Consider the following 25,620-nt stretch of genomic DNA (forward strand, 5'->3'; position numbering starts at 1 on the left):
CGGATAATTGGAATGCCCGAAAGAGCTGAAGGGCCCTCGGCCACTAAATTCCTAGAGGTCAAGGAAGTATGTGGTCCTGATGTCTTTTCACTGGCCTATGTAATTGAAAGGTCTCATCGGATCCCTGCAAGGCCACCGCCGCCAGGCGCTCCTCTGTGCCCCCTGATGGCCTGGTTCTTAAATTTCAGAGACGCGGCCCTACTCGCTGCCAGGCGCAAAGGGGAACTAAAATTCGAAAATACAATTATATCTTTATATCCTGATTTTTCCAATGAGGTTAGGAGGCAACGGCAACAATTTATTGCAGTCAAGCGCCATCTCCGTGAGGCAGGCCTCCGGTACGCCATGATGTACCCCGCTAAACTGCGGCTGGCGGTGGATAGAAAGACTCACTTTTTTGTGACACCGACTGAGGCTGCTCAATGGTTGGATTCCCGGAAGCAGGCGTACCCTCTATCGGAGTACATCACTTGCATCAGAGCACTCGATGGTTATCTTCCAGGGGATTCTCCCCATAACACACCAGACCAAATCCACCACTAACTCTTGATTATTTGCTATATTCAACAAATAAGATACATGAGCCAGGTAATCCGGATCTGACATTGGATTATAACCTACTGTTTGGGGCTAATGGAGCACACAATGGAGAGACACACCTATACAACTATTTTGGTATTTGTCGGTTCATAACTGATTATGATATAAGTTTGATTATTGTTGTGATGTTGTTAATATCGCCAAAAGGGTACAGGTGCACCCTCCTGCAATTAATGTTAAGGGATCCAAACTTCCCCAATAATAGGGGATGTAGGATGGGATATGTTGGGATGAATGTTTCTTACTTCTCTTTCATTATTCTCACTTTCCTTTTTCTTTCTTTTTCTCACTTTCTCGTCCCTTTAAGATGGAGTCCAAATGCCAAAGGTAGACTCAAGTATGGCAGCTGAATACAGCTATTTCTTGGAATATATGAGGGTTGAATTCCTCCTTGAAGAGAACCTTAGTTTTTAATTTCTTTTAAGAAAATACAACCCTCACATTATATGCCTCCTGGAGACACACATATGTAAATCTGCTAATCCAAATTCCCTCAAACAAAATTGGTTAGCCCATGCTTACCATGCGGCTTACTCCAACTACTCCAGAGAAACCTCTGTGTTAATAAATAGGTCATTGCCTTTTCACTTGTTAAGTACCCGTAATGATCCAGAAGGCAGATTTTCGCTTTTGCATGCCTCATTAGCCGGATTTCCTTACATTATTGTATGTGTCTACCTGCCTCCCCCATTTAATGATTCTTTATTATGAGCTTTTACCATTTATAGCTTCCCTTCCTCCAGATCCGTTGCTTATTGTTGGGGACTTTAATGCAGTAATGGTTATTACCAAAGACCGCTTTTACCACTGCTTTAACTCCCAGAGCTGGCAGAGGTGGTTTAAAGGACTGGACCCAAATGGCTGGGTTGGTGGATATATGGAGGTTATTTCACCCGGAGGAACAAATGTTTTCATGCTACTCTAGGGGAGTCATGTCGAGGTTTGACCTCGTGTTTGCCTCACCCGACATGTCCACAAAAATTTCTAAAATAGAATTCCTCCCTAGAGAAATTTCAGACCATGCCCCGTTACGAATTACCTGGCAAATACATTCGACTCTCATTAGGAAAACCTGAAGGGTGAATCCATACTGGATTTCCCATACAGATATTAACTATAGAACAGTCTATAACTCAATTCCTCCAGGCTAATATTAATACGGCAGACCTACCACAAGTTTGGGATGCCTTGAAAGCATACAATCGAGGTGAATATATTTCTAAGATTGCCCATGTCCGTAAAGCGGCTAATCAAAGTCTGTCAGCAGCAGAGGGCGAGGTACATCCGAGGTCCTAATGAACAAACTAAACTTTTACATGTCATTGCACAGAGGCAGTATGCCTCAAGCTCAGTGGAAATGTGCAAGAAAAAGCCAAATGTATCATAAATTTGCCATGTTGGCAAGGGAGGACTATAGTAAGCCGGCTATTCATACCCTTCTACAGAATGAGACAGAGGTGATTTCCAACCCCTTTGATATTAACCATAGCCTAGCCAAATACTATCAACTACTATATACTGGCGAAGCAACTGAATTTTGTGATCTCCTCCATAGTTGCCCCCGATCAAGTTGGATTCATCCCCCAAAAAGCGGCAGAATTAAATATTCGGAGGCTATATACTAACCTCATAATTCCACATACAAATTTGGGTACCAGAGCCATTGCCTTCTTGGATAACGAAAAGGCATTCGACTGGGAATTGAATGGGAATACCTGTAGCAAACCTTGAAAATATTTGGGTGCCACAAGAATTTTATAACTTGGATTCAAGCCCTATACAATCTACCTAATGCCAGCTTCCTCTCAAACTTAGAACTCTCACCTCCCTTCATCCTAGCTAGAGGCACCTGCCAAGGATGTCCCCTGTCACCAGGTCTTTTTGCGCTAGCTATGGAACCCTTAGCGTGTCTGATTAGAACAGCACCTGAGATTCGGGGTTTTGAGATAGGGGAACTCAAGGAAAAAATTTTGCTGTTTACGGATGACACACTTCTCTACCTCAATGATACAGGCCCATCATTACACAAGGCTCTGGAGTTAATTAACCATCATACTGAGTTCTCAGGTTTAAAAATAAACTGGGCAAAGTCATCCATAATGGCACTAGACCCTCTGGCTTTAACTGACATGGATTCCTCGCTTCCCTTGGCCCGTGTAGAAACAATTAAGTATTTAGGCATCCGCATCCACCCACAGATTTACACATTTATGGAACTCAATTTAGAACCCTTAGGGGCAGATTTATCAAGGGTCGAAGTGAACTCTAGGGAATTTTCAAAGTAAAAAAATTAGAAATTCGAAGTACTTTTTTTGGATACTTCGACCATCGAATAGGATACTACAACTTCGAATTTACTTTGAGTTCGATTTGAAGTAAAATCGTTCGAATATTCGACCATTCGATAATCAAAGTACTGTCTCTTTAAAAAGACCAACTTCAATAGTTCGCCAAATGAAACCTGTTGAAGTGCTATGTTAGCATATGGGGACCTTCTAATGCATCTTTCTAAGTTTTTTGTAGTCAAAGTAAAATCGTTCAATTGATCGCTGAAATCGTTCGAAGTATATTTCACTTCGAAATTCGACCTTTGATAAATCTGCCCCTTAATGTCGTAACTCATCACAACAATTGATAAATGGCTCAGACTTCCCCTATGCTTAATTGGTAGAATAAGCCTTTTTAAAATGAAGTTACTGCCTAAATTCCTCTATCTCTTTCGCCAGTCCCCGACTTGGATTCCTATGAGGTTTTTTAGGCAACTGCAAAGTCACCTAACCAGACTATGCTGGTCTCCAGGTCCTACTAGGGTAGCATACAAGGTCCTTGTTTCCCCACTGAGTGAGGGTGGCATGGCTGCACCAGATATGTATGGGTATTTCATCTGTTACGCGTTGGCTTAGTTTAACTCCGGAAGACACTATAACATTTCTGGAAGCACACTTGGTTGGATCATTGGAGGGGCTACGAATCCTGATCTATCGGAGGCCCCCAGGTCTGCCCTACCCTACCCCAATGATCCACAATACTGTGAAAACCTGGCAGAAAGGTTCCAATAGATTAGGGAAGGATCCTTGGGTCTTTTCACCATATACTCCACTTTGGTACAACCCCAATTTACAACAATTAGCCACTGTTCCGGACCCACAGAATTGGGCACACTATAATATAAAATGTCTTGGTGATTTGTATGCTGATAACCTTTCAACAGTTTAAGGACAATTTCAATCTTTCTAATACAATGTTATTCCTGTACTTTCAAGTGAGGCATGCTCTAGCCCAGCAATTTCAGTCAATTGAACCCCATATTGAACTTCCTCCACTTGGAAAAGTCCTACGCAAAGAACACCAGCATAAACCTCTATCCACCATCTACAACTGTCTTAGGCCCAGAGGAAATATTTCTAGGCCCCGAGTTGTACCAAAAATGGATTACAAATATACCTGATTTGACTCAGGAGCAATGGGAGGTTATTCTATCTGAATCTCTCCAACCATTGATCCGAGCCAGGGACAGGCTTATACAATTTAAGTATCTTCATCAGGCCTATTACTCACCGCATGTTCTTCATAGGATTATCCCGGCTTTCCCCGACCAATGTAATCTGTGTAAAGGAATCAACGCCGACTTTTTTCATCTGGTTTGGAGTTGCCCGCTAATTCAAGATTCTGGTCGGAGATTGCCACATATATTTCCCATCTCATGGCTCTTCCAATAGAAACTCACCCATCTGTACCGTTGTTGAATTTCCTATCGGACACAACTACCTCTCGTACAGAAAAGACGCTGCTCACTTTTTTGCTTTTTTTATGCCAAGAAAGCCATTGCTATTAAATGGAAGGAGGAACTTCCACCCTCCCTCGCCTTCTGGATAACCTTGGTGGAACAAGCATTAACGATTCGATAACAAGTTTACTTTGCTAGGGGATGCCCTGCTAAATTTGTCGCTGTTTGGACACTCTGGATGTTGCAAAACGAATCCTATTCCAATAGGCAGCAAGACTTATCTCAACCTTTGCTTGATTGGCTAACTGGGCCGTTCTAATATGGGGCACGCACTTGAAATACACGCTATGTCTAAATTCTTTGGTTATCTAGGTGCATAATTGAAGGGATACATGTCATATGTATGGTAAATATTATGGGCGTATGTGTATCAAGCACCTATGTACACTTCGATGTTAAGTTTCGGTACAAACTGCTTTTATTGGTGTACTACAAATGCATTATATTGTATGTTGAAACTTGATCTGGAAATGAATAAAACTTAACCATAGACAGATGAGTACAGGCATGGGATCCATTATCCTGAAGCCTTCTTCCATCTTATCCAAATAATCCAAATTTTTAAGAATTATTTACTTTTTCTCTATAAGTAGCTTGTACATGATCCAAGCTAAGATATAATTAATCCTTATTGAAAGCATAACCGACCCATTGGGTTTATTTAATGTTTTCATGATTTTATAGTAGATTTAAGGTATAAAGATCCATATTACAGAAAAAGATCAGTTACCTGGAAAGCCCCAGGTCCTGAGCACTCTGGATAATAGGTCCCATACCTGTAATAGAAAGTAGCAGTAACAATATATTTGAAGCCTTTCAAAGCATTAGTTGTTTAAATGGGGTCAGTGACCCCCATTTGAATGCTAGAAAGTGTCTGAAAAGGGCAATTCAAAAACTATGTATATAAAAAAATAAAAAAAAATAATGAAGACCAATTGAACGGTTACTTAAAATCGGCCATTCTAGAATATTCTAAAATTTGACATATCTTGACAAGAATTCTGTTTCAATACACTTTAATAGAGATGCGCTGTAGTCACATAGGTGGCCCTTGCCCGACTCTCCGCCCGAAAGGAACTCAACATGGTTAACCATCTCTATTTATATACCTGCACCCGCTGCTCTCTGAGGGAAGGTACAAGTACATAAACAGGAGAAACAATTCAGGCCGCATCAGACCCACCTATGGGAATTCCATGTCATAATTTTCCCCTCGCTGATCCCCAGGGTCCTGGTGCTTGTTAGCCGTCCATAGAATTTTTTCAAACAATAACAAAGTGTCACTCTGGGACAAAGTGTGTTATTGTAGTTGGCAAAGCCTGCTACAGGGAGCCATTAAAAATGTAATTGCTTATTATGGAGATGGGAAATTACATTTATGGAATTCTCAGGTTTCTTGATATCTGGTTTCCGGATAAGGGATGCCATACCTGTGTAACAGTCTTTATATTTTGCCATGGCCTAATGCGTGACCTTAGTTTCTGTTGGGTGTTTGCATGTGACTTTGCCAACAGTGAATGGAAATGTTAGACTTGCATAATTATAGGAGAGCTTCATATTATCTTTCTCTTACATCTGTTGTGAAGAGAACTGGGACTACAGCCCCTAGCAAAGTTGTTTGCCTATCTGAAAGAAGGAACACTTCTTTAGTTTGTCTAGAAAAGCATTATTTCTAAAACAAATTTAATTTATTTTCACAAAAGCAGTTTTAATCAAGGCAGGGCTGTATTTAGATCTATTGCTTCCCTAAACAGTGGTCCTCAGTCCACCCCCTCCTTTTGACAATCAATGTATGTGCAGACTTATTTGTGCTTTGATTGTGGAAGAGGAGTGTACCACCCCTACCCCTCACCTCTGTCAGATGTACCTGCAGGTATCTGGCAGTGGGCTGGAGTTTTTTTCCCCCCAAGAGTTTATTTTATTTTTTTACTATATTGACGCTTTAATTCTGCCTTCCTTGTCATGTGCGGGCCAGCCTGAAACCCGTGGGACCCACGGGTCGGGCGAGTTCAGGCCGAACGCAGCACTTACTTTGTGGGTTTGGCTCTTCTGCCTGCTCTCCCCACCCGCAATTCTACACTGCTGACTTCCGGCTTCTGTTTTTATAGGTGAGCTCTCACCCCACCCCTTTTCTGATGTCATTAACAGGGTGGTTCGGCAGTGGCCTATAAATAGAGGGGAGGAGGTGTGTCGGTGCGAGCGGGCTTGGTGTACAGACAACCTGTACATCAATAGTGCTTATAGGAACAAAATTCAGAATCCATCTGATCTCACACCATTGTTACCTGTCGGTTATGTTTTTTTCCATGTTAATTTGTGTATTCATTGTATACACTCATTTATTGTGCACCGCTGTCCAATATGTTGGCGCTTTATAAATGTATTGGTGTATTACACATATTTTATAATGTATACTATTGCAAGGCCAAAAATTATTGGTTATAATGTTTCACATTATTTTTTGTCCAATTTGCAGTTGGTGTAATAAGGTGCCTAGTGTGCAGACAAGAATGCAGGCAGATTGATCTAGTGGATAATTATTTTGTAAAAGACGCGTCGGAAGCACCAAACACTGATGAAAAGTCTGAACAGGTATGCAATCATTTAGTAGTATTATTATTATTGTTTTTCGCCTTTAAATGGAGACTGGCTTAAATACTAAAACATAATAATCGCTGCATTGGCCGGGCCACATTCATTGCATAGTGAGACTAAAGGAACAGCAGCTGTGTGGTCACTTTTTGATTACTTGTGATTTGATTGCATTTTCACTTGATCTTGCCTACTTGTTACACGTATTGTTTTATGCCCCGACAGTAGGGTTGCCACCTTTTCTGAAAAAAAAAATAAAATACCGGCCTTCCTATATATTAATCTTTTTTTCCCTATTAATAACATTGGGATCAGCCATCATTTTTACCGGCCAGGTGGCAATCCTACCCGGCAGAGAAAATGCCAATCTGTTCATATCTGTGGATTTTGGTGCAAAAATGCATACCTGAACATGTGAACTGAATAGATTAATGATTTCTCCACTGCTACATGTGGCAGCTTAAAGAGTCTGTGTGCTTTTTTTTTTTTCTTTTTTTTTCTTTTTACATTTTCTGTTTTGTTACATGCCAGATAGTAAGTGCTATACATATTGAACATCAGTTTTATGTTTTTATCTTAGGACATTTAGAAGATAAGATGCTGTAAACTGCATGTTTTAAGGTTATTTTCAGAAGTTTTATCAAGGACATTGGCACTCAGGAATTTTTTTTGATTTTTAAGACATTTTTACAAAAATGACTCATTTTGACAAAGATTTGCTTTGATGGTCTGGCTTAGAAATATATGTTTTTGATTTTGAATTGTAAGCATGTGTAACTTTACAAATACATAGAGTTTTCTGAAATCAACTTAATGTGTGGGTCCTTATTGGCCTTGCAGTTTATAGTAATGCTTATTTTTGGTGATTTCAAAATTATTGCACTGCTGTGAGTTTTTGAGCTATACAAATCAATATGTTTTATGCCTGTCGATTAAGGATGCATTAAATCCACTATTTGGTTCGGGATTCAGCCTTTTTCAGCAGGGTTTGGCTTAGCCCAAGTGCCTTCCCAAACCAAATCCTTAAAATCGTGTGAGTTTTCATAACACAGTCAAGGTCATTTTTTTCCTTTTTAACCATTTCATATCCTAATTTGCATATGCAATATAGGGTTTGGATTTGGCCAAATCCTTCATGAAAGATTTGGTTTTTTGACCAAATGACAAAATAGTGGATTCGATGCAACCCTATTAGAGATCTCCATTAATTAACAAGTGTGTGCCATGTAAACCCTGTGCTAGCTAACAATAAGACCAAAATCACTAGAGGGCTGAAGTATGTCCCAAGATGGCAGGGTATGTTGCTTGGGGTCTTAAGATAGATAGACAACCATTCCAATTGTCTGTTTTTTTCTTGGGCCCCTCCTGGGTCACTCATTCCCCTGCAGCAGAATCAGTCTTTGGCACCAGGCATATTTCAGTCTGTAATGCCGCCTGAGGCGGCCTTCAAAATTACGCAATCCTTTCGTGATCAAAATAAATGTTTTGCTAGTGAATTGCCTTTAGCATACTTTACTTGAGGCCTGGATCTGTTGGGTGAATTAAACTGTATCCGGTCCCTAAAACATTCCTTACAAAGTTTAAGTGGTTTTAAAGTCATTTGTAAATGTAATTACTAAAGCTTGCATAAAGGGTTCCAATAATAGCAATATTGTTATTCCCACACCAGAGCTAGCAATAATTTTTTTAACAAACCTCCTTTGGGGGATATAGGTGCCCTCTTACCCATGAGTGCCCATACTTTACTAATGCGAGGTCTACTTTTAGTCATGTTGTCCCATTATGATCTACATCCATAAAAGCTGTTCCATTGAAAATATTACTGAAATATTATATTGATTTGTGAGAGAACTTATATTGCTATATTTAACAACTTTCTTATGTAACCTTAACATTATAAATGTCTGAATGAAAAACATGAAATAAGAGAGTGACTTAGACAAGCTTGACAGTGTTGAGATCTACTTATTACCAGCTAACAGTCTACTGGTAGATTCCGATCTTTCTAAACCGTGTTAAACAGACCTGTCTTGGGAGGAGGGTGAACTGTTTTATCTTCTTGCCTCTGTTGCATTTTTTTTTTTTTTTTTCAATTCAGAGCCACCAGAGCATAAAAGAAGGCGACCGGCGGGGACTGTTTTAAATAGGCTTTTACACGTAACCTTAAACAATTGAAATTGTGTAATGAACGTCTATTCTAAAGTTTTTTAAAATTACATTTTCTTACACAAAATTTTGTGTTTGGGTTGACAAACACTTTAAAGCATAAATCACACAGTAAAGATTATGCAGATGCATTGAATTATTTGATATTTCTAATGGTAATGTGTTTGGCTTTTATTTCGTTTATCTTTAATTTCTTCTAGGTTTGCACAAGTTGTGAAGATAATGCAAGTGCAGTTGGGTTTTGTGTGGAATGTGGGGAATGGCTCTGCAAGACATGCATAGAAGCCCACCAAAGGGTTAAATTCACAAAAGACCACATCATAACAAATAAAGAAGATGTATCCTCCGGTAAGAAGTGTGAAAGCTGACTGCTGATTATATGAAATATGATCACCTTAAAGGGGTTTTTTAACTTGAAATTAACTTTTAATATGATGTAGAGAGTAATATTCTGAGACGGTCTTTAATTGGTTTTAATTTTCTATTATTTGTGTTTGTGGGGTTTGCGTTATTTAGTTTGTTATTCAGGAGCTCTCCAGTTTGCAATTTCTGCAATCTGGTTGCTAGGGTCCAATGCACTGATTTGATTAAGAGAATATGAATAGTAGCGGGCCAAAATGGAATAATGAGTAGTACAAAGTCAAAAACAATACATTTTGCCTTACAGAGCAAGTGGGGTCAGTGAACCCCATTTGAAAGCTAGAAAGAGTCAAAAGAAGAATGCAAATAATTAAAAAAAAAATAAAAAAATTTGGAAGTAGCTATTCAATAACATGATAAACGTTAACGTAAAGGTGAACTACTCATTTAAAGAGGCAATCTGTCTCCTTGTTGAGTGGTAGTTCAATGAATAGGGCTTGTATTGAACAAGAAAATCAGTTTTTTTTGTTATTTCTTGAGCTAAGCTGGGAAACTGAAGCTCTTCCAAGATTGCTTCTTGTGAGGTTATTAATTAGATTTCCAGTGCACAGATATTTGGAAGTCCATTATGTAGCTGAATTATCCATGCACTGATAATCTAATTATCTACCTCGCAAGAGCCAAACTTTGAATAGCTTAAGTTCTCTTGTTTGCCCTGTCTTGCTCAAGAAAAAACAAAAAACTTGGATTTTTCATTATTTCATTAGGCAACAAGTATGGCAATATATTTTCCCTTTTAAAGGACATGGAAAGGCATACAACCTGCGGAGAGGGAGTTTTTAAGGCACTCCCCTGAGATTCCATTCACCAGCCTTCAGTTCTGGGCACGGATTTCTTGGCCTAAGTGTTCAATGTGGCACTATAATCTACCAGCTGCGATCATCGCTACTACTTTTTCCAGCATTACTGTCAATTATGAGATACTAATAAACTGCACTTGATCTGAAGTGGAACAGCACAGATTTCTGCAAGGCTCCTCAAAATGTTTACTTAACTGTCCAAATATGCAATTAGGTGCCTGCAGGATAAAGTAACTGCATGTGTTTAGAATGATATGCCTTATTCTTATCACTCTTTCCAGCTTTCAGTTGGGGGTCACTGACCCCATCTAAAAAAACAAATGCTCTGTAAGGCTACAAATGTATTGTTGTTGCTACTTTTTTATTATTCATCTTTCTATTCCAGCCCTCTCCTATTCATATTCCAGTTTCTTATTCAAATCAGTGCATGTTTTCTATGGTAATTTGGATCCTAGCAACCAGATTGCTGAAATTGTAGAGCTACTGAATAAAAAGCCAAAACTTAAAAACCACAAATAATAATAAATGAAAACAATTGCAAATTGTCTCAGAATATCTCTCTACATTGCACTAAAAGTTAATTAAAAGGTACAACATACTAAAATTTGAAAATCCCCTTTAAAGGCAGCTGTTATAGTTACTAATTTATAATAGTTGCTAATGTATTGACTAAATCTAACAAATTGTAACAGTTCAGAATCTTCAACGGATCACTGAGATTCCAGACTGAAACACCAGAGCTCTCTACTGGTGCAAGTGTCCGATCACTGACAGAGACATTTTTTTTTAAAATTTTAAACTTCTGTTACCCCCAACTGAAGTGCGGACTCTTGTTGGGGGTGAACTAAACCATGAAAATGAATAAGGCTAAAAATTCAATTTTTTATATACTAAACTTATTGCTCCAGCCTATAGTTTCAGCTTCTCAATAGCAGCAATGATCCAGGACTTCAAACTTGTCACAGGGGGTCACCATCTTGGAAAGTGTCCACGACACTCATATGCTCTGAGCAGCTGTTGAGAAGCTAAGCTTAGGGGTTGTCACAAATTATTATTAACAGAAAGTGAGGTTTGCCTGTTGTATACGCTGATGCTACAAGACTGATTATTAAATTCTGATGCTACTTGCACTGGTTCCTGTGCTGCCATGTAGAAATTATCTGATTAGTTATTAATCAGTCTTATATTGTGACATTTCTATTCTATGTGTACTGTATATTGCGAGTCGGTCCTTAAGCTCAGTAAGTGACAGCAGCACAGAGCATATGCAGTGAATCAGCAGAAAAGATGATGGGGAGCTACTGGGGCATCTTTGGAGACACAGATCTTCCCTGCTAAAGGGCTGTGGTTGCCTTGGGCTGATACAGAAGCACAGAACATCATGTACAACATTTCTAGCTACTTCTTTATTTAAGCTTTACTTCATTTTGGACAGAGATCTAAAAGCCCTTCCTTAATGTGTTCCTTCAGCTATCTGTGCTTTCAATCAGGCATATTGGTGTAATATTTACCAACCAGAAATCTCTGATTTATGGAAAGGCCATAGGTCATAAACTCCATTTTAAGAAAGATATCCTTTTTCTCTGTAACAATAAAACGGTACCTGTAGTTGAACCCAACTACAACCTAATATAAGAATCATATAGTTCATGTTTAAAGGATTTTTAGTAAGGTATGTAGATCCAAATTACAGAAAAAACCCTTTTCCGGAAAACCCCAAGTAAAAATATAAGAGAGTTTTCTCAAATAAAGTAGTATTTGCACCACAGTGTAACAGTTGTTCCTAAGCAAGATTGTAAACAATTCCTGCACGTCTATGTTTTGTTGGGAATATTCCAGTAATTGATTTTGGAGTCTCATAGTGACTTCTGTATTTTCGCCCTTCTGTCACTATTCTCACGTGAGGTTAAATTAGTGCTTGTCTAATGTTCTATTTCTTAAAAAAAAAAAAAAAAACTGTGGTACCGTGTTAGCCAGTAGCAAAAATAACAAATAAAAAAACAAATACAAAACCAACAACGACTTAATAATTAAACCAGCTGATAAAGGGGGTGCTGTGGTAATAATGGACACCACAGATTACATAAAATAAGCCAATAGACAACTGTCTAACACCACATATTATAAAAGACTGGAAGAGGACCCAGCTCACCCAAAATATACAAAGGAATTAAAACAAGTTATCACTGGTCTCTCCCCCTCGCAGACAGACTTAATGGACTTGATACCAGTGAACCCCAGAATTGGTACCTTTTACATGTTACCCAAAATACATAAGGAAGGAAACCCAGGGCGACCCATCATCTCTGGTATTGGAACATTAACTGAGGACTTATCTGGCTTGGTAGAAAACATCCTGAAGCCAATTGTAAGAAAAACACCCAGCTTTATACAAGACACCACTGGACTTTTAAACAAACTGGCCAATATAGGTCCACTTCCAGAGGGCACCATCCTAGCCCCCCTGACGAAGGGGCCTTGGTGCTCCGTAAGTCTTCCCACATGAAGATGGTATTGCAGCCTGCCAGCACTTCCTAGGAAAAAATCATATGCCCACAATACCAACTCTACAACTGATCAGATTTATACTGACACAATTACTTCTCTTTAGGGGATGCCATATACCTCCAACTGATGGGAAGTGCTATGGGAAGCAGAATGGCACCTCAGTATGCCAATCTGTTTATGGCCCAGTTAGAGGAAAATTACCTGGCTTCCTGCAACACCAGACCCTTAACCTATTTACGGTATATAGATGACATACTTATCATATTGACAACATCAGAATAAGAACTATTGGCATTCCACCAAAGATTTAACCAATTCCACCCCACCATCAACCTTACCCTTAACCACTCTTACCCTTACTCACTCATCAAAAATGGAACCATACAAACATCCCTTTTACCAAAAACCAACAGGCCGTCCTGCTTATCTTATGTGGGACAGTTTTCATCCTCATCACATAAAAAAATCAATTGTGTTTAGCCAGGCTCTGAGATACAACCGGATTTCCTCAAACCTTGATGACAGAAAAAAACATCTCCATTCCTTACGGAAAACTTTTGTTAATCAGGGATACCATCCGCAGGTTATTGATGATCAAATCCAAAGAGCAACTCAAATACCCAGAGACACACTCTTGGATTACAAAGAAAAGACAGAAAACAGGGTACCTATTGTAGTTACCTACAACCTACAACTGAACATTATTAGAAAAATAGCCAGAGACCTTCAACCTATTCTCCATACAGATACCCTAAAACAAATATTCCCGGAACTACCTCTCTTGTCATATGGACAACCACCTAATCTGAAGAAAATGATTGTCAGAAGTGCTCTTCCTAAAACAACTAAAGCAGGTACATTTCCCTGCAACAGATGTGAAACCCACAAATACATACTGTGCAAAAATCAAGTTGCTATTCCGAATACACAAAAAGTATACACCATTCTAGACCACTATTCGTGTGCATCATCCAATGTGTTATACATGATTACATGTACTAAGTGCTCTAAAAGATGCAAATATATCTATCTGTAACTTCCTAATTTATTGCCCATGAATACCTTTCACTGATCTAACCGAATATATGCTGTGCCTTTCTAGCTTTCATTTGTATTTTGCCTGACGAATGGGCCTTGGTGCTCCGTAAGCTTGCAATGTATTTTTATTGTTAGCCAATATAGGTATCACTTCTACAATACTTTTTGTAAATGTTTAATGTTATTGTTTCCCCACACGTGTCAAATTCTAATTACTGAAGGAATATTCTGTGCACACTCTAGGAAATTATAGTTGTATTGGGATGTATATTAAAAGCAAGTGTATGCGCAATCAAAAACAAAACTATCCATATTTATTTAACATTTGCAGTTATACTCATTCCATGTATATCTTATCTTTATATAGAATCTGTGGGAGCTTCTGGTCAACGTCCAGTTTTTTGTCCGGTCCACAAACAAGAACAGCTCAAATTATTTTGTGAAACATGTGACCGACTAACATGCAGAGACTGTCAGTTACTAGAGCACAAGGAACACAGGTAAATACTAATAAACTTCAGGATGCTGTTTGGCAAAATATTGGACTTCTGGTGTATATATCAGCATTGCACTCTGGGGCTTTTGTCCATTTTTAAATATTGCCACAGATTCTCAGTTGGTTTGAGATCAGGACTTTGACTGAGCCATTGCTGGATATATATATTTTGGTCAGTTGAGTTGAGAATTGGGGAGAATGGGCATTTGCGCTCATAGATGTCATTGTGAGAATTGGGCTGCATATTTTTTGTCCTACATAGTCAAACTATGACTGAATAACCAACAAATATTTGTGTTAATTTCATGAGCTAAGTGGGGCCCTGTCCAAATATTTGACTTTAATGGGTGGCTTGAATGGAAAACTTTGGCTCTTTTTAATATTCTGAAGGCTCAGGAATGCTGTGCCACATCTCTATATTATGCCATTTTATATTAATGACACCCTCCTCTAATAGTCTTTGTGTTGTCAATGTCACACTGGAGGAATGCAGCATACAAGTTTGAGTGATCTATTATCTGCTTTGTAGCATGGGGCTGCCACCATGGCTACACAGCAGCTTGTTTATTATATATTCCTTCTGAAACAAACACACCAGTTTTACCAGTGCAGAGTAACAATTTATTTTAATTACTTTGATACACTTTCAGTTTTTGGGGTTACTGTTCCTTTAAGAACTAGCATTTATTCAGGGCTCTTGATGGTACTTTCCATACTGGCTATCCATGCTACTGTGCACCTCCTCGTAACGGAAGACGGCACCCCTTTTCATAATTATTACATCTTAAAAGAATTTGTAACATTACAGACCCTATAAAGTTAATGAGTTGTAGCAGATAGAGAACAGTTACACTTGTGAATCGTGTATCTGTAGAGTAGCACCAGTACCTGTATATTTGATAGATCTGTCCGAAATTATACATCATCTCCTCACTCCCTTCCCTACAGCACTTTACAGTCTGGTTACCCTATCACACACATACATATTGTGGTAAGTTTAATAACCTTTCTGTATGTTTTTGGAGCGTGGGGACTTTTGCACCAGGTACATTGTAGGTTCTCCCAATGTTTGGGAGAGCCAAACCTGAAAACCAGACTCAATTCAGATCGCATACTTGCTGCAATTTAATTTTAAAAGCTGTACCGCCATACTGCCTTGTTTAATAGTTATTAGATGTGTAAATGTTTGCATTTGCCCATGTATGTTTTAGCAGTACTGAGAATCCTAATGCATTATTGAAAACTTTGTTTACCTGGTCATAAATTATGATGTATTTTTAAACACTGAGGTACGTTGCTCTTTCATGATGATGTATGTTGTTCATTACTTCCAACTGCAGTAATATTTCAACTTGGCAGCACAATTAGTTCATTTGGCAAAGGTTTAAAAATTGCAATGTCAATTAGAAAACAAAACAATTGTTTCAGGCATCAAAGTAAAATGTAATTAATTTAAAGAAATTAAAATGTAAGTTTTTAAATTCATTAAAATATTGCTTATGTGGTCAGTATAAAATAGTGCTTTAATCCCTTTTTATGCCATTTGTTTACAATGGATTATATTCATTACTCAAAGCAAAACCCTTAAAGGTGAAGGAAAGCTTATTGCACTTGGTGGTGCCAAATGTTAGGCACCCCCAAGTGATTGTACTTACTGCACCAGCCCGGCTTTATACCAGTGAGCACCACAATTCTCCTTTTAAGGTGAATAAATGATATTTGAAGCTAAAGGTGACCTTTATACAGATAATAGGACGCCAAGGTCACTTCTATACAGAAGGATCATTTCTTGTCATGCTTTTATTTTAATTTAAAGTATGATGACCTTTTATAATATCTGTAGTTTTGATGAGGGAAGACATAGAGCATTTGCCCACATATATCTTGTTGTCTTTCTAAGCTATGCGGCAGTTTGGCATTGTTTTCTGTTAGGGCTCTTACACACGAGCGTTTTTAGCTGCGCTCCCCATCCGTTCCAGTTTCATGTGTTCAGCCTCTGGGGAGTGCAGGAGTAGACACACTGAATTATTGTCAATGTGGCTGTACTCACACAGACGGATGTAAGTGGCGAACGCAGGAAAAATGCAACATGCTGCGTCCCAACCTGCATTTGGCGCTTACATGCGTCTGTATGAGTACAGCCACATTGATGATAATTCAGTCAGTTACTCCTGCGCTCCCCTGCGGCTGAACGCATGAAACCAGAACGCAGGGAAGTGCAGCTAAAAAAGCTAGTCTGTAAGAGCCCTTAAAGTCTGCAAACCCGCAAGAGAAAATATGGCCTTCTGCAACAAAGGGTTATTTGGACATACCAACTTTTCCCGGGGAAAACATTGGTAAACAAAATGCTCTGGCCTGCCTCTCACAGCTTCCCACATATACTAAGAATTCTATTCATATTTTTCCATACAATGACAGATGGGCTCTTGGCTTCTTGCAGCAGTTTCTGATATTTTGACTGTGCAGTAGCCCTTTCCATCTGTTATTTCTTTATATAGTACCTTCATGGCTTATGGTAAGAGCTTGTGCTGGCAATGTTTCTATTCAGTGTTTTATATTCAGTGCTATCTATTTTCACCATTGGCTAAAATTTGTGTGGATACCCTCTTACCTTGGGTGCTTTTTAGGTCTGTCCCTATAAATCCTTCCTTTTTACATTGGCCCAGTGCTTCCTGGTACGCCAGTGTCATAGGTTTCCACCATTTGAATTAGTGATGTGAGGGCTGGCATGATACCCAGGGTTGGTTTGAGCGGGTTTGGCCGACCTCAGCACACAATTTGCATGTCACAGGCCCACGACCTTACACTGCCGGCTTCCTGCATCTAGTTTTACTTACAGGTGTGTGCTTGCCCCACCCCTTTTGTGACCTCATCAGTGGGGTGACACGGGCCTATAAACAGAGGGGAGGAGGCAGGTACTGGCAGCCTCTGGTCCAATGCTCCCTCTAAGGTGTTTAAATTGTATGCACAAAATAATTATTTTGCTCAGATAGCCAAGAAGGAATTAGAGGGAACATTGAGGGTGGGTCCAGTTTTTTTTTTCAACCCACACATCACTATGGTGCTGGCAAAAATACAGTGGTCTTGAATCAGAGATAAGTTATTATTGTTTTACTAGAAGGGTTCAGAGACCTAGGTGCAGTCCAGGGATTTTACTGGTCAGGCAGATTCCAGTATCTAGGGATACTATAAATCCAGTGACCTCCTAATTTGTTGTCAATCAACAGACATGGCCACCACAGACAAATTTGGGGAGAGTAATTCTCTTTAAAATTGTTTTCCTAAGGAATTAGCTCTGTGCTTTAGAAAATGTACCTGCCTATAGTCCAGCGATGTGTGTTTTTGTTTGTTTTGTAATGACAAACATTGCAATAAATACATTTACCATATATACTCGAGTATAAGCCGAGGTACCTAATTTTACCTACGAAAATTGGGAAAACGTATTGACGAGTATAAGCCTAGACACAACTACAGCCCTGTCTCCCAGCAGCGTACATTCCGCCAAAGCAACCCCCCCCAGTGATCAACCGGACTTCTTTGCAAAGTTGATGGTGACAGAGAATTGCCAAACGGATTACTGTGTGCATTGTCCCACTGTCCCACAACCATGTGCAGAGGGTGCTGTGTGATATTGCCATCAATGTTAATCTTTGTATAACTAACAGAGGGCGCTGTGTGATATTGCCATCACTGTTAATCCTTCATATAACCAACAGAGGGCGCTGTGTGATATTGCAGTCACTGTTATTCTTTCATATAACCAACAGATGATGCTGTGTGATATTGCAGTCACTTATTCTTTCATATAACCAACAGAGGGCACACTGTTATTCTTTTATATAACCAACAGAGGGTGCTGTGTAATATTGCCGTCACTGTTATTCTTTCATATAACCAACAGATTGCGCTGTGTGATATTGCAATCACTGTTATTTTTTCATATATCCAACAGAGGGCGCACTGTTATTCTTCCTTCTAACCAACAGAGGGCTCTGTGTGATATTGCAGTCTCTCCCCAAGCAAACTGTTGGTATAGGAATGATTAAAAGTGACTGCAATCTCAGCTACTGCCCGCTGACTCGAGTATAAGCCGAGGTACTTTTTCAGCACATTTTGGATGCTGAAAAACTCAGCTTATACTAGAGTATATACGGTATATCGTTAAAACATTGTGTTCTATATGTTGGACACTAGGAAGAAATGAACAACTGCATTGTGACATTGGCCTTTTAATGGAGGAGCTACCTGGGTCACCTTGAAATAACTAAAATAATGACTTAAAGGAACAGTAACACCAAAAAATTTGTGTTTTAAAGTAATTAAATATAATGCACTTTAGTCTATATATATATATATATATATATATATATATATATATATATATATATATATATATATATATATATATATATATATATATATATATATATATATATGCTTACCGTATTGAGAAAATGAGCAGGCAGGCACTTCTAGGAACCAATCTTCCAGGCAGACATTTCAATAAAAAAGTATTTATTTATTGAAGAGCACTAGGACACAGCCTAACTTGTTTTGTATCAACAGGATACTTAATCATAGAGCCTATGATTTAGTATCCTGTTGATACGAAACGCGTGAAAGGCTGTGTCCTAGACTCCTAGTGCTCTTCAATAAATAAATACTTTTTTAATTAAAAAGTCTGTCTGGAAGATTGCTTCCTAGAAGTGCCTATATAAAAAAAAGACACTTATTTATAAAGTTTGTACAAAGTATGCACAAGTTCTCTCAGGGGGTTATATGTTGGAGTGCTGTGGTAAATTTTGTAATATCGGGTTTCCGGATAAGGGATCCTATACCTGTAGTACTATAAAACTATAGTTGTGTTTGGAAGTGAACATACTTGTTTTTTACCAGTACATGTAAACAGTACATTATATTTATTTACTTTAAAACTTGAATTTTTTTAGTGTTCATGTCAAGAAATCTGCAATTCACTATAGGACTTGGAAAGCCATATTTCTTTCCTTTCATGAACTTTGCTTAATGAATCAGGTAAACCTGTTTTTCTTTTAAAAGGTATCAGTTTCTCGAGGAGGCTTTTCAAAACCAGAAAGGTGCTATCGAAAACTTACTTGCCAAGCTTCTAGAAAAGAAGAACTATGTGCATTTTGCTGCTACTCAGGTTCAAAACAGGTAAACTGTACTACTTGAAATGTGTTGTTTTTTGCTTACTCGATCTGTATGCCATATTTTGTTTAGTCATTTGTAAATCTGGGGAAAAACTGTCTTCACACTGCGGTTACAGAGAAACATTGCATATGCAATGTACTTAATGTAATGCTGTTCCTTTAATCTATGCCATATATAGTATACTTTGTATACCCCTCCTATGTGAGATTGTTCACAGTACAAATCAAACAAACAAATCATATTCATAGACATTAGAATGTACATTATACTTGTTAATGGTACACAAGCCAATGTAATGTTTATATTCTATCATACTTTTACACTTACCCACTGAGAGCTGTAATTGTGCATTAGCTTTACTAAAGTTATCTTGGAAGCTACTGGTTGAGTGAAGGTAACGAAAACGATCAATATGGTATTTGAATCTGAAGCAGCTCCTTGCACCTCCATATAATTGCGCTGAGTGCCCATTTGTTATTAAGAAAATCATGAGCAAGTGCACCTATTGATTGACTAATGCCACCCTTGAAGGTGGTGGTAATTCCATACTTCCAATAGCACCCTGCATCAATTGCTGTGGGAAGCTTGAGCCTAATGAATTGGGGCTCAAATGGCAGTTTGACAGTGAGTGCCAGCAGTGATACCAACTGAACTTAGACAATTTTAGTGCAAATTAATTTGATTAATGTCAAATTGCATCCACAGCTATAATTCATTTTAATGCACCATTCACAATTCAGTCGCATTGCCCCCCGTGGCTGCAGTGGTGCTGGAATTATGGTTAAAAAAAACTGTGGTGAGAAAAAAAAAAAAGCATGGGGTCTTGCACTTTGCACACTACAAATTAGTAAGTAAATGACCAGTGTTTTATTTGTTGACATGGCTTCCATAGTAGGAATACTTTCCTATTCTCATACAGGGTCGGACTGGGGGCCCACCGGGACTACTGTCCAGGGCCCCTTCCGACCCCCCTACTGTGATGCGCCGAGCTCACTCGAATCGCCTGCTTGAAAGGCGGCACTCCTGCATGAATGAAGAAAACGTTTTTTTTTTTTTTTAAAACAAAAGGTCGGGACAGGGGTCTGGCCTGGTGGGGGTCCATTAAGGGTCGGGGGCCCATCTGGTTTTTTCCCGGTTTCCCGCAGGGTCAGTCCGACACTGGTTCTCATAGTCTTTATGGAGTCGTTGTACTTATGTGCCTGCATAAATTTTAAGTTGCAGCAAACACAATTCTGCAGGAAAAGCTACATTAAATTGGCTAATATATGTATTATAATAACACTTGTTTCTTTATTGTGCTTTATAGAATAAAAGAAGTAAATGAAACCAATAAGCGAGTGGAACAGGAAATTAAAGTGGCAATTTTTACTTTAATAAATGAAATTAATAAGAAGGGTAAATCTCTTCTGCAGCAGTTGGAGGTAAGACGAATATTTTTCTTTACATTAACTTTATTTTAATTTTTTCCCCAGTTAAGTCTGCTGTTTAAGTGCAGACTTAGGAGTCAAGGTTTTTTTTTTTTCAACCTTTTATTTAATAGACCATAATGTGTGAGAACACATGTTATTAGGTGCATATGGAATCTTTGCCATTTTTTGTGGCATTTATTTATCTTTCTCTGCTTGCCTTAATGCTTTAACCACAACTTGTATACATGAAAAAGTCCATAAAATAAGGTAGAAATGGAAGTATTTGGACATCTTTTAAATAGCTTCTGGAGGCAATGTCAATAGAAGTATGATGTGTAATCTAGTAGTCTGCACTTTGGTTGCTGTCAAAAATGCTATTTTTGCAAGAAAATGCCCCCAGCAAGCACTATGCCGCACACAAGCATATAACAAGCAAGCTGTGGCACTCATTATGCAAGTGTGTGCTGTAACAATGTTGCCCGCGCAAGGTGCTTGATTTCACGATTTATTGCATAACGTAAGTGGTTACGGCACTTTTATCTCCTAATGTTCCCGGTCCTTTAATTGGGCAAAAAAAATTGAAAATTGGAAATGTAATACAGGTGAAGGATCTATTTATCCGGAAATTCGTTATCCAGATAGCTCCGAATTATGTAAATAGACTCCAACTATTATTCAAATAATCCAAATTTTTTTACAATGATTTCCTTTTTCTTTGTAATAATAAAACAGTACATTGTACTTGATCTAAAATAAAATATAATTAATCCTTATTGGAAGCAAAACCAGCCTATTGAGTTTATTTAATGTTGACATGATTTTCTAGTAGACTTAAGGTATGAAAATCCAAATAACCGAAAGATCCGTTATCTGGAAAACAGCAGGTCCCGAGCATTCTGTATAACACAGATCCCATACGTGTAGCAGTACATATTTCGTTTAAATTGTGATCTTTTGCCAGCAACGTATCTGTTTCTTTGTGATTCATTTATGCAGGTGATTTTAAGAAAATGTTGGGCAGTGATTACTAACTTGAGGCTACTTTTTCAGCACTGTGCGGTGTCCAAGACAAATGCTCAAAAATGTTTAAAGGAGACATATCAGATAAATTAAGTCTGGCTAAAGTCTAATCATAGTTGTTCCGTTTTATTGGCACAAAGACTTTTTATAAAGTAAATTTACTGGAATTTTTGGGAGTTTATCATTTTTAAATAGCTGTGTTTGTTCAAGAGATTTAAAGATCACCCACCCGATGGCAGTTTTTAGCATTTTCATTTGGCAAATGTTAACTTGGTTGTGTTCTGTTGTGGTCATATTTGTAAAGATATAGTCTTAAAGGGGTGGTTCACCTTTTAAGTTAACTTTTAATATGGTATAAAGTAACCAATTCTAAGCAACTTTGCAATTGGTCTTCATTATTTCATTTTATAGTTTAACTATTTGCCTTTTTCTTCTGACTTTCCCATCTTTTAAATGGGTCACTGACCCCATCTAAAAAGTAAATGCTCTGTAAGGCTACATATGTAATGTAATGTAATTGCCACTTTTTATTACTCATCTTTGAGGCCCTCTACTTCTCATATTCCAGTCTTTTTTTTTTTTCTAATCAATACATGGTTGCAAGGGTAATTTGAAACCCAGCAACCAGATTGCTGACATTGCATACTGGAGTGCTGCTGAATAAAAAGCTAAATAACTTAAAAACCACAAATAATAAAAAATTAAAACCAATTGCAAATTGTCTCAGAATATCACTCTCTACATCAGACTAAAAGTTAACTCAAAGGTGAACAACCCCTTTAAATATGAAGTTTTTGTCCAAGGAACAGTTAGAGCAATACATCCTTGTACAATTTATATTTTGGCACAAACAATATCTGTTTGAGTACAATCTTTTATTAGCAAAGAATGCGCCTGTCTGATTCTTGACATTCACTGCCAGCCTGACAACCAATATTTCCCAAGAACAATCCTAATTGTAAGTTAGCTGTCTACATGCTAATAATGTATCCTTCTATATACTTGTCTGGCTGCCTTTAGATTTTAGAATGGTCATTACATTCTTTTGAAAGAAAATAACTTGCCTGGTGTTTGGCAATTTAATGTTTTTCTTTTATTTTTCTCACTGAATTTGTTCAGTGTGCCACACTGATTTTATTTCTAATAATTTGTTTATTAAATTAAAGAACTCACTGTAGTCTTTTGCATTTCTATTCCTGTAGGTTTAACTTTAGCATCGATTCTTATAGTAGATTTGTTCTAGTAGTTAAAATCTACTCCTGTGCTACTATCACCTTTCTCTCAAAAAAAACTAATGTCCACAGAGAGTGCAGCCCCTCAGTTTGGGTCGAAGTGCATTTTATAGTTTGGATTTGATTCAGCTGATTCAAACAAATTGAAATCTTTGCAAAAGTACATAGATGTCCCTTAATCCTGAAGGAAGCCTGGACTATTTTTGTTTACTGTACAGACAATGTATAATGAGACCAATTCTTTTTTGATTCTTCAGAGTGTTACAAAGGAACGACAGATTAAACTTGTACAGCAGCAAAATGATATCACTGGTCTCTCACGGCAAATAAAGCATGTAATGACATTCACAAACTGGGCTATTGCGAGTGGCAGCAGCACCGCCTTACTGTACAGCAAACGCTTGGTATGTTATCCCCCCACCATTTTTTCCATATAACTGTTCTATCTGCTCTCGTGAATCGAACCTTCCTTTCAAAAATGAATCTTTCTGTAACTAAAATCTGTAAGTTAAGCTCTTTGTCTTTTAAAAATGCAGCTTTACATTCATATCACTTTCACAGTGGTCAACTATGCCAACCCTTCCATTACCTTTTCTTATATATCTTGTATATCTATTAGAGATACACCGAATCCAGGATTCAGTTCCAGGATTTGGCCAGGATTCAACCTTTTTCAGAAGGATTCAGAATCGGCTGAATCCTTGTGCCTGGCCGAACCAAATTCTAATTTGCATATGCAAATTGGGGGCAGGATGGGAAATCACGTGACTTTACGTTAAAAAAACCATGCAGTAAAACATTTTTTTCCCACTTACCCTATTCGGCTGAATCTTCCACGAAGGATTCTGGGATTCAACCGAATCTAAAATAGTGTATTCAGTGCATTCCGAATAACGTGTGTGGGTGGGTGGGTGGATGTGGTACGGTTCCTTGTTTCAGTAACCTCACACCTACTAAAATACATTTAAACATAAAACATTATGAAATAGGAATTGTTTGCTTATAATGTAGACGACATTCCATATTATTTACATAGATATCATTTGTGTGTTTAAAATAAGCTCTTGAATGTTTCTTTTCAGATCACTTTCCAGTTACGTCATATCTTAAAGGCACGTTGTGACCCTGTCCCAGCAGCCAATGGGGCAATAAGATTTCATTGTGACCCAACTTTTTGGGCAAAGAATGTTGTAAATTTAGGTAATATTTTATTTATTGTTTAGTATAGACCCGCTTTAAATTTGTATTTAATTTGATGAATAGTTTGGTTCATTTTTTATTTGTAGTTTTTGAGTTATTTAGCTTTAGGTTCAGCAAATTACCCTAACAACCATGCAGTGTCATAACTATAGAGGAAGCAGACCCCGCAGTCGCAGGGGGGCCCGGGCTGTAGGGTCTGCTTCCTCTGTAGCTAATAAAAACCCCCTCCTCCCCAGCCACTCTCTTACCTGCGGTGAGGAAGGGGGATGCAAGTCGAGCTGCAGTGGGTGGAGTTGGGGCGGGGAGTGGGCAGGCAGAGGCAGGACAGGAAGTGGGCTGAAGCATGGGGGTCGGAATGAGGGGGGCCCCTCTGATAATTTTGCATGGGGGCCCGGCACACTATAGTTACACCACTGCAACCATGCATTGATTTGAATAAGAGACTGGAATATGGTTAGGAGTGGGCCTAAATAGACAGAAGAGTAATAAAAAGCAATAACAATACATTTGTAGCCTTACAGAGCATATTTTTTTAGATGGGGTCATTGACCCCCATTTGAAAGCTGGAACGAGTCAGAAGAAAAAGGCAAATCATTCGAAAGTGTTAAAAAAATATTGAATACTAATTGAAAAGTTGCTTAGAATTAGGCATTCTATAACATAATAAACTTAAAGGTGACTCACCCCTTTAAGCTTTAGTTCTCCTTTAATATGAATGCCAGGGGTACAATGAAACATTTATCATAGTACCTAATCTGGGAGATGGGAAGCAGGCAAATAATTCAAAAACTATAAAAAATAGAAAATGAAGTCCACTTGACAAGTTGCTTAGAATTGGCCATTTTAGAACATACTAAAAATAAAGTGTGTCTGCCTCATGTCTCTTCAGTCTGCATATTTGATTTCTTTTAATTGATAACTGCCATACAGCTGTGCTAAAGTGTGCTGATCGGGGGTATACGGTCTCTTTAAATTTGCTGTAATGTAACACTAATATTATTGTAATTTTTTATTCGGCATTACATAAGTACTTTAGCACAAGATTTGCTATTGAGTTATCTAAGTTAACTGAAGTTAACTGGGTTCACAGAATTGTAGAATAATGCAGATGTCTGTGTTCATGTTCTATTGTGCCTCTTCTTGTGTATTTGTTCATTTAGGTTCCCTAAACACTTTT

General features: G+C 38.2%; 1 protein-coding gene across 2 annotated transcripts in view; it reads left to right on the forward strand.

Annotated features, from left to right (window-relative positions):
* The window catches only part of trim33.L (tripartite motif containing 33 L homeolog), a 77,452-nt gene that overhangs the window by 28,348 nt on the left and 23,484 nt on the right, over positions 1–25,620 (forward strand). For both annotated transcript variants that reach the window (XM_018245286.2, NM_001095608.1), the window contains 7 exon segments: positions 6,864–6,979; positions 9,346–9,493; positions 14,279–14,411; positions 19,469–19,585; positions 20,889–21,003; positions 23,501–23,647; positions 24,326–24,443. In XM_018245286.2, coding sequence (XP_018100775.1) covers positions 6,864–6,979; positions 9,346–9,493; positions 14,279–14,411; positions 19,469–19,585; positions 20,889–21,003; positions 23,501–23,647; positions 24,326–24,443 — 894 coding nt within the window.

Source organism: Xenopus laevis, chromosome 2L (genome assembly GCF_017654675.1).
Source record: "Xenopus laevis strain J_2021 chromosome 2L, Xenopus_laevis_v10.1, whole genome shotgun sequence".
Lineage (NCBI taxonomy): Eukaryota > Metazoa > Chordata > Amphibia > Anura > Pipidae > Xenopus > Xenopus laevis.